We start from the raw sequence: 15,550 nt of genomic DNA, 5'->3' as shown, positions 1-15,550 counted from the left end.
CTCTTTGACTGTAAGAACACACTTCCGTTTAAGGACTCTTTGAACTCGGGAGAGACGAGATGAACACCTTCCTCTTTGTTAGACATCAGGAAGTGATGCATACACGTATATTTTGTAAGTTGGATTTCCCCGCATCAGTCAGTGCAGCGAAGGATTAATGGGATACACTATATAATGGGATACATGTCAACATCCGATCTGCCTGAGGTATGCGACCGATGTTTACACTCTTTCTGATATTATAATTTTTTTTCGTGGTGAATTCTAATCTGTTTTATCTCTGTTTGTTCGCATAAACATTAACTTGTAGAATTCATAACAGTTGTAATCTGCATTTGAAAATAAAAAATAGGAAGGAAATGCGGTTGTTGAAGTCACTGTAAGAAGTGAAACTTAAAGGTCGTACAAGAAATGAATATGTTGCCCTCATGTAAGCTAGGCTACTCATCTTCTTCTCGTTCCAAACATCTGTTCCAACCCAGTATCGACTTATTTTCTTCTGAACAAAAAAAAAAGATAAAAAGTGTCTCCATTCAATTTCATTGCATTTTGATACAATGGTGACTTGGACTGTCATTTTCTCTAACATCTTATTAATTTGTATTCCACGGACAGAAATAAAGTATTTCAGGTTTGGAACATCATGAAGGGTCGAAAATTAGGACTGAATTTTACCATTTTAATTAAACTAACCCTATAGCTACTTTCACTTAGGCTAGCTGACCCATATAATAACTTGATCTGGCATAAATTAACGAAGTTAGGTTGATTCAATTATATAATAATTATATACAATTATATATATATATATAAGATTTTAGGCTAAATATTATACAAATGTTTAAGGTAAAGTTCATATTTTAAGTTGGTCACCATCAAGTTTTTTTTATTTCAAGATTTTTTGCAGTTCATTTCATGTGGTGTCAAATGAATTTAAAAAAGTGCCATATTATTATTATCTTTTTTTTAAAGTATGTCACATCTCGGGACACTGTCTGAAATGTCATGTCAATGTCCCATATTGCAGGTGCTTTGCTGAACATTTAAACCTGAGTTCAGCAGATCAGCCAATCACAGTAGTGCATGAGCCATTATCCTCAATCATGTCAGATCTGAATGACAACTCTTTGAACATAAATTTCTTGAAAGAATCTGTGTTAAAGAGACTCTGTGAGTCTCTTGATAAGGCCAACAATAAGGGATGGCGAAAACTGGGGGAGATTGTGAAAAGTGACAGGCGATTCAAAGTGAGGTAACAACTCTATTTTTCTTTTTTCACGTTTCCTTTTAATGTAATAGGCTGTATACGAATAAACTCAGTATTTTTCTTGTTTTCTCCTTCCACTCACATGGACAGTCTCAATGATATGGACATGTGTTCTCTGAAGGCTTTGGAGGCAGAAGGGAGTCCCACCCGCACTCTGCTCAAACTCATTGGAGATCAAGGATGTATGTTGGGTGAACTGGTTGAGTTTCTACATATCATGGGTCATACGGATGGGCTGCAGTTCCTTAAACCTCCAGGTACAACTGCCTTAGTGGAAATATCGTAAAGAGAGAGAGTTTATGTCTCAACAGTACAGTGCTGCATCACATTATCTTATGTTGAAAGAAAATTTTTGAATTCTGAATTCTGCACTGTAAAAAAATGTGTTGCCACCTTAAATTTGTAAGTAATCAACTTGAATGTTGCCTGGGAAAACCCTGATGAACTTCCAGCAAATTTGAGATTTGCTCTGAAAGTCAGTCTGGCCAAGAGCCAAGTGTCACCGGCACACCGGTGGGCCCATAGCCATTACATATTTAAAACAGTAATATCCTATACTAAACCTAAACTAATCTTCTTGACAAACTATATATTATTTGAAATCTGACAATCTCTAGTTTTCATATTTGGTGACTGATTTTCAAAATAAATTACAGAGGAGTCATAATTTATCAATTTACAACAAGAATATTTTCATTCTCCTAAGGCATGTTCAGACCTTTATTTTGAAATCGCATGAAAAATCATGAAATAATGGTAGAAACCTCAATTTGTTTTCATGCCAAGAGTTCAAAAGATAGCATCCGTTCAATTATTTTAGAAAAAAAGGTCTGAAAATGTTTTTCAATATAACGAAAAAAATTAATAGATTCACCATTTGTGATGTGACAGCGAGCTACAACGCACATACATGTTATTTTTGTGTTTCTTAGAGGTTGAATTCATATTAAAATCTGCCAAACTTCCAATACTACTTCTGAATAGGATGTCTATTGTCTACTTCATAAATTGTATTAAAATTGTAGAAATAATTATTCAGATGGTCACTCAAACCACATATAAAAATGGAGGCGCCCTTATATGGGCAGTAATGGAGTCTGGTTGTCATCTAGTGAACAAGTTTGGTACTGCGTAAGACAAAATCTTACTGAAAGCTCATTTTTTGAGATATCAACCTAAAATTTGAAACACAACTTGTTCAGCTTTTTAACTTTTTAGAGTTGATGAGTAGCAGTTTTAGAGTTGCCCAGGTTTTGAAAAAATATATTTATATAAAATATGAATAATAAAAATGTTTACATTTGTAAATTTTCATAAACTCAAACTTCTATAACTTTTTTTCAGTTTCACTTTCTTAATTTATTTCACTTCTACCAAAATCTGACAAAGGTGACACTTAAAGGGTTAAAGCCCATTTCCAATTTTTTCCAAATCGAGGCACCAATCACAAACGTTGAGGTGGGCTTTACACGATGGCGATAGCTCTGATTGGTTTTAGGTTTATCCAATTGCACCCAGAGGCATTTGGGCGACGTCCGTTGGTGACGCCCCTTTGGAAATTGGCTGTGGATAAACCTTCCCCAGACCCACTCTCAGTTACAACTAAGGGTCTGGTGTAAACCAGGCTAACTTGGATGTTTAAGTCATTTCAACTTAAATTACATTAAACTGACTTAAAAAAAAGTTGAACATTTCTTAAAGCAAGTTGAAAACATATGTTGTCATAACTTATTGATCATACAATTTTTCACAGTGTGTGAAATGGATTTAAATACGGGAAAAATGTGTTAAAGAGAAGGTATTAAGGTGTGGTCACTCAATTTTGGCAAAATTTCACAGGTAAAAGCAAAATTGTCTATTGTCAATAGTGTAGCGATGCATGAAACACGGCTCAGACAGAAATCACTTTCAAACCAATCCGCTTTCTGTTGATTAATGTGGTAAATCCACGTGACCAGTTTGAACATCAGACAGAAAACGTTTGGCTTCACACGAAATTCCCAATCGTGTGGATTGCTATTGAAATGACTGGATTTTACACTCTTATTGGTATTTGAGAACATTATCAAATTTGCCAAAATATTTAAGTAACAAACACACAACGCTTTAAATCACATGCATTTAAATTCTGCAGAAATTCCTGATATAGATTCGGTGCAGACATAGCCATAAGTGATTTATTTGCATTCATAAGCCAGTTTCAGATGCTGTTTTCTCAATTGATCTCACAGGAATTCAAATCCTCGTTCAGCCGCAGTCAGTGTCTGTCATTGCCGGACATAACCTCCGTCTCAGCTGTTGTGCTGTTGGTGCTTCGCATGTGCAGTTCCAGTGGTTTAAGAAAACAGAAGAGGTAAACTTGTGATATTACAGTGAGGAACAATGAATTGTCAGTCATTCACACGATCATATAACTAACGCAACCCTTTAGGTACACAACAGCCTTTCCCCAGACCTGGTGTTCAGCCCAGTCCAGGTCAAAGATACAGGGTTTTACATCTGTAGAGTGAACTGTGGAGCATCATATGAGTTCAGTCACTGGGCCCAAGTAGACGTCCTTGATGTTCCACCAAGACATGGTAAATCAGAGACAAGAGAGACATTTGGTTGAATTGTCATTATATTGTCACTGTATGTCACTGATATCAAAATGGATGTGTTTTTTTTGTACAGGACTAGTGTCTTTGGCATCAGAGGGCAGGCCGAGGGTCCTGATCCAGCCTCAGCCTCAAAGGCTGCTGGTGGGTGATGTACTCTACCTGGAGTGTGGAGCAATTGGCAGACCCCTACCACAATACCAATGGCACAGGAATGGGGTGCCGATCATAAAAGCCAACAGGAGGAAGTACACTGTAAGAGGATAACATTTTCTATTGTACTATATAGGGTACTGTATTTCACTACTGAGACCGTTTCACTCAGCAATTAGTAGCACATTTCACATAATAACAAAGAAACAGCAAGTAAAGAATTAAACGTGACATTTTTAGCAACTACCACTTTGTCGCTTCAAAAAGTGCATAAAGACATTGTAAAACTAATTGATAGGAGTCGAGCGCTTTAGTCCAAATTTTCTGAACAGACTCGATGGCTTTATTTGATGAACAGATTTGATTTTCTTGTAAAACATGCTCCATTAATCTGTTTTATTTACAACTTTTTTTTTATTCCAGTGAAGTGAGAGTGATTGAAAAATATGTTTTGGTTTAAACTAGGTCAAGAATTTGTTGCCAGAGCACCAGGGAAGATATCGCTGCGAGATCGTCTGCACTAATGAACGAACATGGAGCAATGAAGTTGATGTTGTTGTTAATGGTATGGATCAAGTCTTTTTGTTTTATATCTATTCTTTGGTTAGATGTTTTCTGATCAAATCAGTGTTCTGAACAGTAGTGCGTTACAAGTCATTCTAATATAAATAACTCCAGGATGATATTGCTAGGATGCCAAGAAATGGTCTTTGCAATGAGACGGTGACCTCAATGTGGGACCTCTAAAAGCACAATGTTGATTTGTACGGCGGTGTTAGTGGACTGCCTTATTGAAAGAAGTGTGAGCTGCTCTCTTTTTAGGTTCACTTTATATACACTCATTTTGTGGTCCAACCCCTTGTTCCTCCTCAAGAAAATCCTTGCCATTCTGAAATGAAAAATCCAAGAATATCTCTACACATTTCAGGAGCAATGGAGTGCTCTGAAGGTATTATGTAAGATGTAGCGGCACCTCTCTAAAATCTAGGGACTTTTTGGTATCAATCTGAATCTGGTGCATGTCATACCTAATTATCACAGTGTCATGCCGATTAATGCATGCTATAACAACTTTTAATGAACGTTTCAGGTTCAAAACAAGCTCCATAAACATCAATACCATAAATAATGTGAAATGCATTACATTAAACATGATTTTTTTTCCTGTGGTAATCGAAGCCGTGCCACAATTGAGCTTGTATTGAACCCAGAAAACTCCTTTAAATGTTTTTCCCTACTCTCTTGACTACTCTGACTGATTGAGGTGGTGGAGAACACTGATAGATCGGCTTCAGTAAGGCAGCTCTGCATGTCTGTTGCAAAAATGAATGCAGTGTGAGAACATGACCAAAGGTGTGACAAAATAATTTTCCTAAAGTTGTTTCAAACCTGTATGAATTTCTAGATATTTTGAAGAATTCTTTGAAGATATTTTGGAGAATTCTTTGAAGATATTTTGAAGAATGTCGGTAACCAGACAGTCGATGAACACCAGTGTCTTCCATAGTATTTGTTTTCCTACTATGTAAATCAATGGGGTACATCAACTGTTTGGTTACTGACATTCTTCAAAATATCTTCCTTCGTGTTCAGCAGAAGAAAGAAAATGATACAGGTTTGAAACAACTTGAGGGTGAGTAAATGATGACAGAATTTTCATTTTTAAGTGAACTTCCTTTAAGTGGCATTAAGTGTTCACTGTGGCAGGATTGGGTCAAATCTCCTAATGATGTTTTATTAACAAGGTTCGGGAGGAACACGTTCTAATGATCAAGCAATCAAGTAACTCCAACCAGCTGTCATCAATCAGTAATCAACAGATCCACTCAATCAGCATGAGTAAAGCCTATAAATATTCACAGTCAACTCACCCTTATTCCTCGACAGTTCTCAGCATCCCTCCACCACCCCATCCCCTTACACTTGCATGGCTATCTTCCTAACCAGAGACGGGGGGAGTACTCTGGGTTCGGGCCCAATTTCCGAGCTCGGAGCCCTCCCCCCGGACAGCACGCCAAATACGCATAAACCTTTACTCTCTGATCATTCGGAAGTGTGAACTCGTGAATAAACTTTCTTTTCATTATTGTCATCATCATATGCCATCGGAGAAGAATCCTCTAAATACCTACTATATATATATGTTTCTTTTTTTCAGATGACTTTCTGACTATTGAGAAGGGTAAGTTTTGTGTTCCCATTACATTCGGACTTTAAGATTTCTTGCTTAATTTAGTACGTCAGTGAATGATTATGACTTTTTTCATCAGATTACAGTCTTGAGAAACCTTATGGTGAGTAGACCAAATATATTCTATGAATTAATTGAACTCAAAATGTCTGGAGTCTCTCATTTTTCACAGTGAATATGTGTTTCTCTCTTCAGCTACAGACAAAGTGGCCCTTCTGATCGGTAACCTCACATATCGAAACCACCCACAGCTGAAGGCGCCCATGGTGGATGTGTACGACCTCACTAATCTGCTGCGGCAGCTCAACTTTAAAGTGGTGTCTCTGCTGGATCTGACCGAGTCAGAGATGCGCAACGCCGTGGAGGAATTCTTGTCTCTGCTTCATAAGGGAGTTTATGGTACTGTGGCTTCTGCTATAGTTTATGCTACCGTAGTCTACTGCGTTTTATAGCAGACTAGGCTACTATAAACATGGTAATTGCCTTGAAAGATCAAACAAACATGATTTCTGGAAAGTATATAATTGCCATAATAACCATGCTATCTTGCAATATGTAAAACTACAACTGGTTGAATGCTGAATTCAGAGGTGATTAGGAGACTATAGTCACGATATTTTCTCACCCTCATGTCATTATCCAAACCTGTATCATTTCATTTCTTCTGTGGAGCACAAAAGGAAATCACACTTCTCATTTCCCATCTTTTTATACTTTCACTATATACTGTCACTTATCAGTTATTAGACATGAGAACTAATGACATTTGACAACTCTGATGCCAAACCTGGCACAACACATTTTAATGTGCCATGTTTAAATATGTACTAAGTTTATCTTTTCAACTTCTTTTTGTAATTCAATACTGTGATGATACCGTATACTTTGATAAACGAAAATTTGATATCATCATATGCCTAATATGTACGCAAGTTCAAATTAAGATTTTCTTTAAATAACTTGCAAAGCTATCATTTGACTTCAGCGCACAAGTCACATTAGACTACCTTTATGGCACTTTTTGGCAATTCACCATCCGCTCTCGTTATATGGGATAGATCAGACCAGACAATATTTAAAATACCTTCTTTTGTGTTTGACCGTAGAAAGAAATTCATGCGGCTTTGGAACGACATGAGGATGAGTAAATGAAAATTGAACTGGCTGAACTGACTCTTTGACGATTGCTCCTCCTTGTAGGTTTGTTGTATTATGCTGGACATGGTTATGAGAACTTTGGGAACAGCTTCATGGTGCCCGTGGATGCCCCAAATCCATACCGCTCTGGCAACTGTCTCTGTGTTCAGAGCATTCTGAAACTGATGCAGGAGAAGGAGACTGGACTCAATGTCTTCCTCCTGGATATGTGCAGGAAAAGGTGGGGATTTCATGGTTTTAAAAAGCAGGATAATACACCGTATTCACATTGGTTGTCTTCATTCTAATACTAGTACATTGTTTCAGAAATTTACATGACGACGCCATGCCAAATGTCATGCTCAAAGTCACAGCCAATATTGTGTTTGGATATGCAACGTGAGTTTTTCATCCAGAAATAACATGTTGAAGTACATTATGTTCTCTATACGACATGTTACGCCATGAAATATTATTATTTTTGTGAAGTTGCCAAGATGCTGAGGCTTTTGAATTGAGTTCAAGTGGATTCACCAATGGAGTCTTTATCAAATTCCTGAAAGAGCGCCTCCTAGAGGATGAGAAGATAACTGTTCTGCTGGACAGTGTGGCTGAAGGTGAGTGAACCATGAACCTCAAAGAAATGATTAACTGATTTACAAAGAGTACTACTATGTTGCACTATGACTACTACTTCTATTAAACATTATACGTTGTCATTTCAAAGATAAATTTAGATATTAAAATAAATATGTCAAACATGTATATTTCATCTACCTGTGCTTGATGTGTGTCTTCATTATCAAATAACTGTGCTGATTATTTGTAGATATGGGTCAGTTTGACCCCACAAAGGGTAAGCAGGCTCTAGAGATCCGCAGCAGCCTGTCCGAGAGACGTTCCCTCACCGATCCCATCCGCTCCGGGGACTACTCCCATCCAGCCGAGGCACACAACCTGCTCTGGTCTAAAGCACATGGTATTTTCAGCTACTTCAACATACTGTGCCACTCCGATACATAACAGTATAAAAAAGGTTCAAAGGTTTTGTCTAGAATGTAAGCAGTGGTCATTTTAGTTCAATTTAAACAGAATATTAATAATTACAAAAAAGGCATCTTTTGAAAATTACAATTTAGTTGCAACAAATGTGAAAGATGATAAAAACAAAATGTATCAGGTAAAAATCACAATCAGTTATTTGACCAAACTCCATGTAATGTGTTTTTTAATCATTTATTACATTTAAGTAACAGTTAAATTGGTTTATTTTAATCAACCATATCCTTTTTCTCTAACAAATGTTCAGTGCATTTTTATTGTACTACAAAATTATTATTATTATTTTATCAACAGTATGTTTTAATTGAAATCATTGTCATGATGATTTTCACCTCTTTTTCACTGTTGACAATACCCCCCAAAACCAAAAAAAAAAATCTGGTTGATGATGGGATAGTTCACCAAAAATGAAAATTCTGTCATCATTTACTCCCCATTAAGCTGTTCCAAACCAGAAACCTGAAAACAAACAAACAAACCAAACTGTTGATGGGCCCCATTGACATTAATTTTTTGTTCTCCATACTATGGAAGTCAATGGGGCCCATCAACTGTTTAGTTACCTATATTCTTTAAAATATCTTCTTTAGTGTTCATCAGAAGAAATAGTCATACAGGTTTGGAACAACATGAGGGTGAGTAAATGATGACAGAATTTTCATTTTTGGGTGAACTATTCCTTTAACAGAGATGATAATTTAAGATTTTGCATGTTTTAACGCAGAACTGCCGGAGAGCAAAATTCTGGACTTTGACTGTGGAGTTCAGATAAAAATGGACTTTGCTGCTGAGTTCTCCAATGTGCTGGTCATCTACACCAGCATTGTGAAAAAGTCAGAGGAGATGCTGTCATGCCAGGCGCACATAACTAACCTTCCTCTGGTAAGTGCTCTTTGCTTTTATTTTGAAGAAAGAATCCGCAATGCATTATTTATTCATATTCATATTCAAAACAGGTAAGATTTTAAGATTGTATTTTAAGCAACACCTTTTAAAGTATACTTTTATTCAGCAAGGATGGATTAAATTAACCAAACGTGACTAATCACATGTATAATGATACAAAACATCTGTTTCAAATTAGTTATTTTGTACTTTATAGTCATCAGAGAATCTTGTAAGGGTTTCCATAAAAATACTAAGAAGCACAACTTAACATTGATCAGTTGATACAGTATGACTAATCTTTTATTTTGTTTTTTTAAGTATAATCTTAATTGGATTAATAGCAGTCTTAACATTTTACATGAACTGTGTATGTTTTATGATACACATGAATGTTTTGAATTTGACTTTGAAGGACCTGGATGTAGACCCTAAGCTGATGAATAAGGAAACTCTGGAAGAAACGGGAAGCTTCTTACTTTCAGGCAGTGTTCCTCGGCACTGCCTCTACACCAGACTCAGCTCAGTCCAGAAACTCAAGGTACATCTCAAGACTTCTTCAACACATCATAACCTAGAAAGATTCACAACAGGTCTTTTGCTAGATTGAGCTTTACTATGCATTTTAGATTTAAATCAAAACTACGTTGATCCCTTTTTTTTCTTCTCACACTTTCTTCCTGTTTTACAGGAGGAACTAGCTTTCACTGTCTGCCTTCAAGTCCAGTTCAACTCCCTAGATGACCTGGTCCAGTGGAACATGGACGTTAACATCGGCAAGCCCCTCACCGCCAAACTGGATCTCAACCGCCCCACCAGGAAGAACAGCTGCCAGCTGACGTGTCCCATGCCGCACAGTCCCTCGACCAGCCCCAGCCACAGTCCCGCGTCTGACCGCCGCTTCCACAGCCAGGGTCCCTGCTTCACCCAGCAGTACGCCAACCCCTACCTCAACGTCTGCGAGCCTCTCCACGGAGCTGTGGGGGGTTATGGGAACTTTCGATTGCACGGTGACCATTCACATGAATACGAGAACATGCCATGCTCACCCTTCCTGAACCCACCAAGCATTCCCATTGAGACCACTGATAACATTGATGACATGCAGAATGAGTTCATGAATAGTTTGCAACTCTATAACCATCCTTGAGTGAGTACACAATGCAGTTCTTTTCTCAGATAAACACAAACGCAAATTTTTTTTTTAATGATGCAATTTATGATGCAAGTGGATGGGACCGTCAAAGTTGATGCTTCAAAAACCACAGAAAACAAACACGATGGTAACCCACATGACCCAGTTGATGAATCATGAATGTCTTCCGAAGCGAAACGATAGGTGTGTATATAGCGCACAGCATGATATAAGCGAGTTTTGTCTGGGGTTTTGAAGTGTCAGCTTGGGAGGTCCCGACCCGTACACCTACATTATATGCATTCACATCAGCTCGTCTGATTATTTTGCTGACTACAGGAGTTTCAGGACGATTTATGCCCGATTTACCCCTACCAACATTCAGAGATAAAAAACACGTCGGGCGGTCGCTTCTGTTGTTAGGCCCAGGTTATCTGGTAACGTGAGGCGTTTACAGATCAAATCTTAAACCTCCCGATCTGCTAAATAAAACGGAAAAGTGTTTTATTTGTACATATGATAACAAGCGATCCCCATCTACTAGGATCCTCGAAAACGACTATTAATGCTGTGTTATGCATGCCAGACAAGTAGTTGGCGATGTCACTTTGTAAAGAAAGACTACGCACCTGCGCACATACACATTCTTTTACCACAGTGCCGGGGACACACTTCATTGGCTCGAGGTCATGGTGCAAAGGACCCTAGGTTGAAATGACTCTGAACCATCCCTTTAAGATTTAAAAACTCCTGTAGCCTGAGTTTGGCTTAAATGATGAGAGATTTTTTCATTGTAGGTTTTAGTAAGCTGTCTCCTATCCCTGCTTAAATGTCCAGACTACTAATAAATTATAAGTAATCCATCCATAAATTGACTGCATTATTTTTGCATTTGGTGGTGGTAGTGATGCAAAAATTATATCTCAGATGTTTAATTTCCAACAGTTTTTAGTCTTCACCTTTATGTGACTAACTTATTACGGCACCTTCAAAATATTTTATCATACAGAAAATATTGTAACATACTGTAAGTATTAGTCATGTTAAATTATCACATATAATAAAAAATCTCATCATCTCATTACATTTAAACATGTCTTTTTCATGTGGATTTTAAACAGATGTTTAGAAAAATAACCTTTATTTTTAAATAAAAAGTGCATGAATCAAATATCATGATTATCTTTTAGCATGATTAAAAAAAAGGAAATCAAGGAACAAAAGAAAAAAGATCGATTGAAAAGAAAAAAAGGACAAATGAAAGAACTAAGAATGAATTAATCTCAGAACTATTAATAGTTTCACTGCATAAGTAAATGAGTGTCAAGATTAGACGACTACACTAGATAACTTTAACCTTCTACACGTTACATCACAGTGCACTTCTCCTCAGCCTTGGATTTCATCTCCACGAACGTGGCCTGAGCCTTTTCTTTGATCTGCTCCATATCCATGTTCTGAAGGTTCTGCATTTGACCCATGATGGATTCCTTTTCCTCCTCCGGTGGCGCCTCTCCATCCACCATCTTGATCAGTTCTTCTGGCACGTCAATGTCATCTCCGGCCTGCTGAATCATAATCTCGTCCTGTTCGCTCTGGGGGAAAAAAACATCAGCCTGTCAATCAATCCTAAATTGAAACGGAGGTGGTGATATTACACTTTTTAGCGACTTCAAAAATGATAACGGTAACACTTTATTCTACAGTGTCATTGTTACATGTAGTCACTATAGTAATAACTATAAATTATGCATAATTACATGCAATTAACCCAAACCAAACCCTCATCCTAACCCTATAGTAAGTACATCAGTACTTAAGTTAAATGTATAATTACACTGTAATACTGACACCTTAAAATAAAGTGTAACCATAATAACATTGTCTCTCAAAATAATAATGGTCATTTACCAATTGGGGCGCTTGTCTTAAAAAACCTGGATATATGAGGTGGCCTAATTATAAAAGACCGATTTATACAACTGGAAAGGCCATGCAAATTAATAAAATCGTATACCTTCCTTGACATTTTTGTACATTTTCCCTAGGGAGTCAAGACTTCTCTAAAGATGATTTCTAGTATAACCATTCTTTCTAATGACTCTTCATTTCAACAGATGTCAATCGACACGAAATCTCACAGCAATTCGTAATTATTTTACGTTTTTTGCAAATTGGCGGGTAGGTTTAGGGGCAGGGTGAAGGGTGACCTTCCATAATGACTGTTCATTCACATCAAATCGCCGTCTCATACAAGTTACTTTACGTTTTCCTGTGAGGTTTGGAAAATACTATACGATCACAGCAGTGCTTTTAACATTAGAACGGCCATGACGTTTTTAATTTTATATCTGCAATAACTTTGTTGGAAAAAAAAAATCCTGCTGGTACCTGACTTTTTGTAAAAGTGTCTGTATTTTCATTTAAAATGTTTGTCATATAAATTACACATAAGGCAAAAAAAACCAAATGAACATATTTACCTATATATCCATAGACGGTCATATTGACTGCACTGAATTTCGCGGTATTCTTTTGTTACATTTCCCGCGGTTGACCTCACTGTCAACAGCAAGGTCAGTAACGGTCCTGAGTGTTTGCATACATGCTAATTTCTACAAACAAAAAGTTAGATTCAATTTGTTGATCAGAAATAGGCTAATAATACCCGACTACGTTATCTATTTACGTAGATATTCTCTACTATATTTGAGTTATTAGACTATTTATTATTTTTTCTGTTATTATATTAAAATAAAATGTTTTATAATTAAATAAAATACTTTTGGTTGTTATTATCTTGTTCTGAGTTATGTTGAATGGATATGGAAATATAGCCTATTTGTTGTGAATATGTGATAATTAAGGTAGGCTAATGATATTATTATTTATAAATGTATAATTAAACTTGTTTAAATGTACAGTTTTGGTGTTTTGTTTTTAAAAGATATCCTAATACAGTAAATGCATTAATCTCTCAATTGGGTATTTATCATTAAAGATATAGAGTTTGGAATCTAGCACTCGTGGCAGTTCTAGTACTATGGAATTCTGGCACTTCTGTTAAAGCTCAGTTTAGAGAATCCCTGCGGGTGGTTAAGCCTTGTCCAAAGTGACTATTTTAGTCTTACTATTTTATGACTTAATCTCCTGCCACAATCTGCAATGGAAGCTTTCACACACGTGGTTGTTAACCATCTTTTCAAACGGATGCTATTAATGTGCTGCCGGTACAGTCAGTCAGGGACAGGAATAACTCAATTAAGGCAAGACACCTCAGGTGAATAGGATTAAGAAACAAATTACTAACAGATATCACCACGCGTCCTCAGTTGATTTATTACATTAAGAATTGCACCTCTCTTTTTTTTCTATTACAAATTTTCTTAAATGATATGGTTAAATATGCAAATGTAGGATAATCTAATTAAATATGCACACATTTGCATACATTTCCAGAACAGAAATCTGAACATTATATAAAGCCAGTTTCATTCCGTTGACATTAGAGTCGAAGGAATTTTAACAAAGGGGATTTTGGATATCTTTTAAATATTCACCATATTTTTAGGAATAAAAATGTTTTATACATTTTATATAGAGAGGAATATAACCATAAAGTTTTGTGTATGTAGTTTCTGTGGTGTCATTCAAAAGGATTCCTTTATCTGCGTCTGCATGCGACTCTCACCTTTGGAATTCGATATTTGTCTCTTAAACAAGTCCTCAAACAAGCCCTTTCTGCTTTCCTTGTAGAATATTCTGCATCTCTCTCCATCCTGGATTGATGGGGAGAACAGGAATATAAAAGAACAGCAAAGACAGTTGCATTCAAGAACTGCAACAACAGAGCATCACACCTCACTTTTACCATGTAGTTTCTTTCACAGCTCAACCAGTGTAATGCTCAGTAACTCTTATCTGAGTATCATGTGAAAGAAATATTTCAAGCTAAAAGTTTTTTTTAGATGTGTTTGTAAGGGTAGTTATATTTATACTCAATGAGTTTATAAACCTGTCACAAATGCAGTAAGTGTTTAATTTCTAACCCAATGTTCTTTAAAAGAGATTCAAACTTACTTTTCCTCCACCATCTGCTTCTGATACTCCTCATATTCCTCCCTGGACATTCCATCATGAGACATTTTGCTAGTTGTTCCTGCTTCTTCACCTGGCTGATCACAATGAATGTGAACTGATGATCTTTGGAAAAGAAAGATGCACTTCTCCTTTCCTTTTTTTTCTGAATCAAGCTCCAGGATTGGTCTATCAGAGTAAATCCAATGAGAGGCTTTTCTGGGCAAGCGCCCTGCAAGTTGCATCACCAAGAACATCCTGATTCCTGACAATGACCCAGGCCAAAAAAAGAGTAACAATATTCTGCCAAATTCCATCAGATCGTCTGAGGCCTCAATTTCCATTGCCGGAAAATAGATGAATTATTTGCAACTTTGTCAAGGCCTTGCAGGATAATATAAAAACTTTCACAAAAACTTGACTATTTGTGCCACACGTATGTTATGTATGTATGTACAGGTGAAACTCAAAAAAATTGAATATAGTGCAAAAGTTCATTTATTTCAGTAATTCAGTGACTCATTACATACAAAGTGAGATATTTCAAGCCTTTATTTGTTATAATTTTGACGATTATGACAAATTTTGAATTTGGGGTTTTCATAAGGTATAAAAACAGTCAGCCTGTGATTACAGTCGTGCAAAGTTTATTCGTATATTCGTTTATATATGCCTATAAATTAAGCTCTATATTATTTTAATTACATCACTGTAAGTATGGATTTTATATACTTAAACATGTTTTGTTTCAACCCAGATCCATTCAAAATATAAATTCAGAATACATAAAATTGTAAGAGTTGTAAAATTGTAAGAGACTGATCTTCCAGTGTAAGTGTATACAATGAAATACTGATGGTAAAATGCTGTTTGAACCATATGCTTAAACAAACAAAATGGTATTGCTCCTTTAAATATGTATAATGTATTATGGATAAATAAATAAATATTTGTAATATTATTTGTTCATTACTTAAAGGGGTGGTTTTAGTTAGTGTGTAATGTTGCTGTTTGAGCATAAACAACATCTGCAAAGTTACAACGCT

At 36.4% G+C, this 15,550-nt stretch overlaps 2 protein-coding genes across 3 annotated transcripts; one reads left to right on the top strand and one right to left on the bottom strand.

Annotated features, from left to right (window-relative positions):
- Positions 1 to 36: 36 nt before the first annotated feature.
- malt1 (MALT paracaspase 1) lies at positions 37 to 11,603 on the top strand. 2 transcript variants are annotated; one of them, XM_079605720.1, is made up of 18 exons: positions 78 to 207; positions 1,028 to 1,252; positions 1,358 to 1,524; positions 3,499 to 3,620; positions 3,699 to 3,846; positions 3,941 to 4,119; positions 4,483 to 4,582; positions 4,892 to 4,966; positions 6,176 to 6,199; positions 6,288 to 6,311; positions 6,404 to 6,607; positions 7,409 to 7,586; positions 7,673 to 7,744; positions 7,835 to 7,962; positions 8,175 to 8,324; positions 9,132 to 9,289; positions 9,708 to 9,833; positions 9,984 to 11,603. In XM_079605720.1, the coding sequence occupies exons 2-18, from the start codon at positions 1,104 to 1,106 to the stop codon at positions 10,440 to 10,442; spliced, it is 2,463 nt and encodes an 820-aa protein (XP_079461846.1). In that variant the 5' UTR covers positions 78 to 207; positions 1,028 to 1,103; the 3' UTR covers positions 10,443 to 11,603. The 2 variants fall into 2 exon arrangements, with proteins under 2 accessions (XP_079461847.1, XP_079461846.1); XM_079605721.1 differs by lacking the exon at positions 4,892 to 4,966 and having other exon boundaries at positions 37 to 207.
- On the bottom strand, positions 9,839 to 14,882 carry cplx4b (complexin 4b). Its single transcript, XM_079605745.1, has 3 exons — positions 14,508 to 14,882; positions 14,119 to 14,206; positions 9,839 to 12,022 (listed from the first exon to the last, which is right to left on the bottom strand). Exons 1-3 carry the CDS (start codon positions 14,846 to 14,848, stop codon positions 11,795 to 11,797), a joined length of 657 nt encoding a protein of 218 aa, XP_079461871.1. The 5' UTR covers positions 14,849 to 14,882; the 3' UTR covers positions 9,839 to 11,794.
- Positions 14,883 to 15,550: the final 668 nt, after the last annotated feature.

Source organism: Phoxinus phoxinus (assembly GCF_949152265.1).
Source record: "Phoxinus phoxinus genome assembly, chromosome: 3".
Taxonomy (NCBI): Eukaryota; Metazoa; Chordata; class Actinopteri; order Cypriniformes; family Leuciscidae; genus Phoxinus; species Phoxinus phoxinus.
Note: the sequence above shows the minus strand (reverse complement) of the source record. Positions and strands in the feature narration are given on the sequence as shown.

What these genes read in the sequence shown, in the direction of transcription:
- cplx4b (XM_079605745.1), bottom strand. Translation starts at nt 14,848, where the DNA reads ATGGAAATTGAGGCCTCAGACGATCTGATGGAATTTGGCAGAATATTG. An exon ending in AAGCAGATGGTGGAGGAAAA is followed by an intron (nt 14,207 to 14,507) that starts GTAAGTTTGAAT and finishes CCATCAATCCAG; the next exon opens with GATGGAGAGAGATGCAGAAT. An exon ending in ACAAATATCGAATTCCAAAG is followed by an intron (nt 12,023 to 14,118) that starts GTGAGAGTCGCA and finishes TTTTTCCCCCAG; the next exon opens with AGCGAACAGGACGAGATTAT.
- malt1 (XM_079605720.1), top strand. Translation starts at nt 1,104, where the DNA reads ATGTCAGATCTGAATGACAACTCTTTGAACATAAATTTCTTGAAAGAA. An exon ending in GCAGTTCCTTAAACCTCCAG is followed by an intron (nt 1,525 to 3,498) that starts GTACAACTGCCT and finishes TTGATCTCACAG; the next exon opens with GAATTCAAATCCTCGTTCAG. An exon ending in GGTTTAAGAAAACAGAAGAG is followed by an intron (nt 3,621 to 3,698) that starts GTAAACTTGTGA and finishes GCAACCCTTTAG; the next exon opens with GTACACAACAGCCTTTCCCC.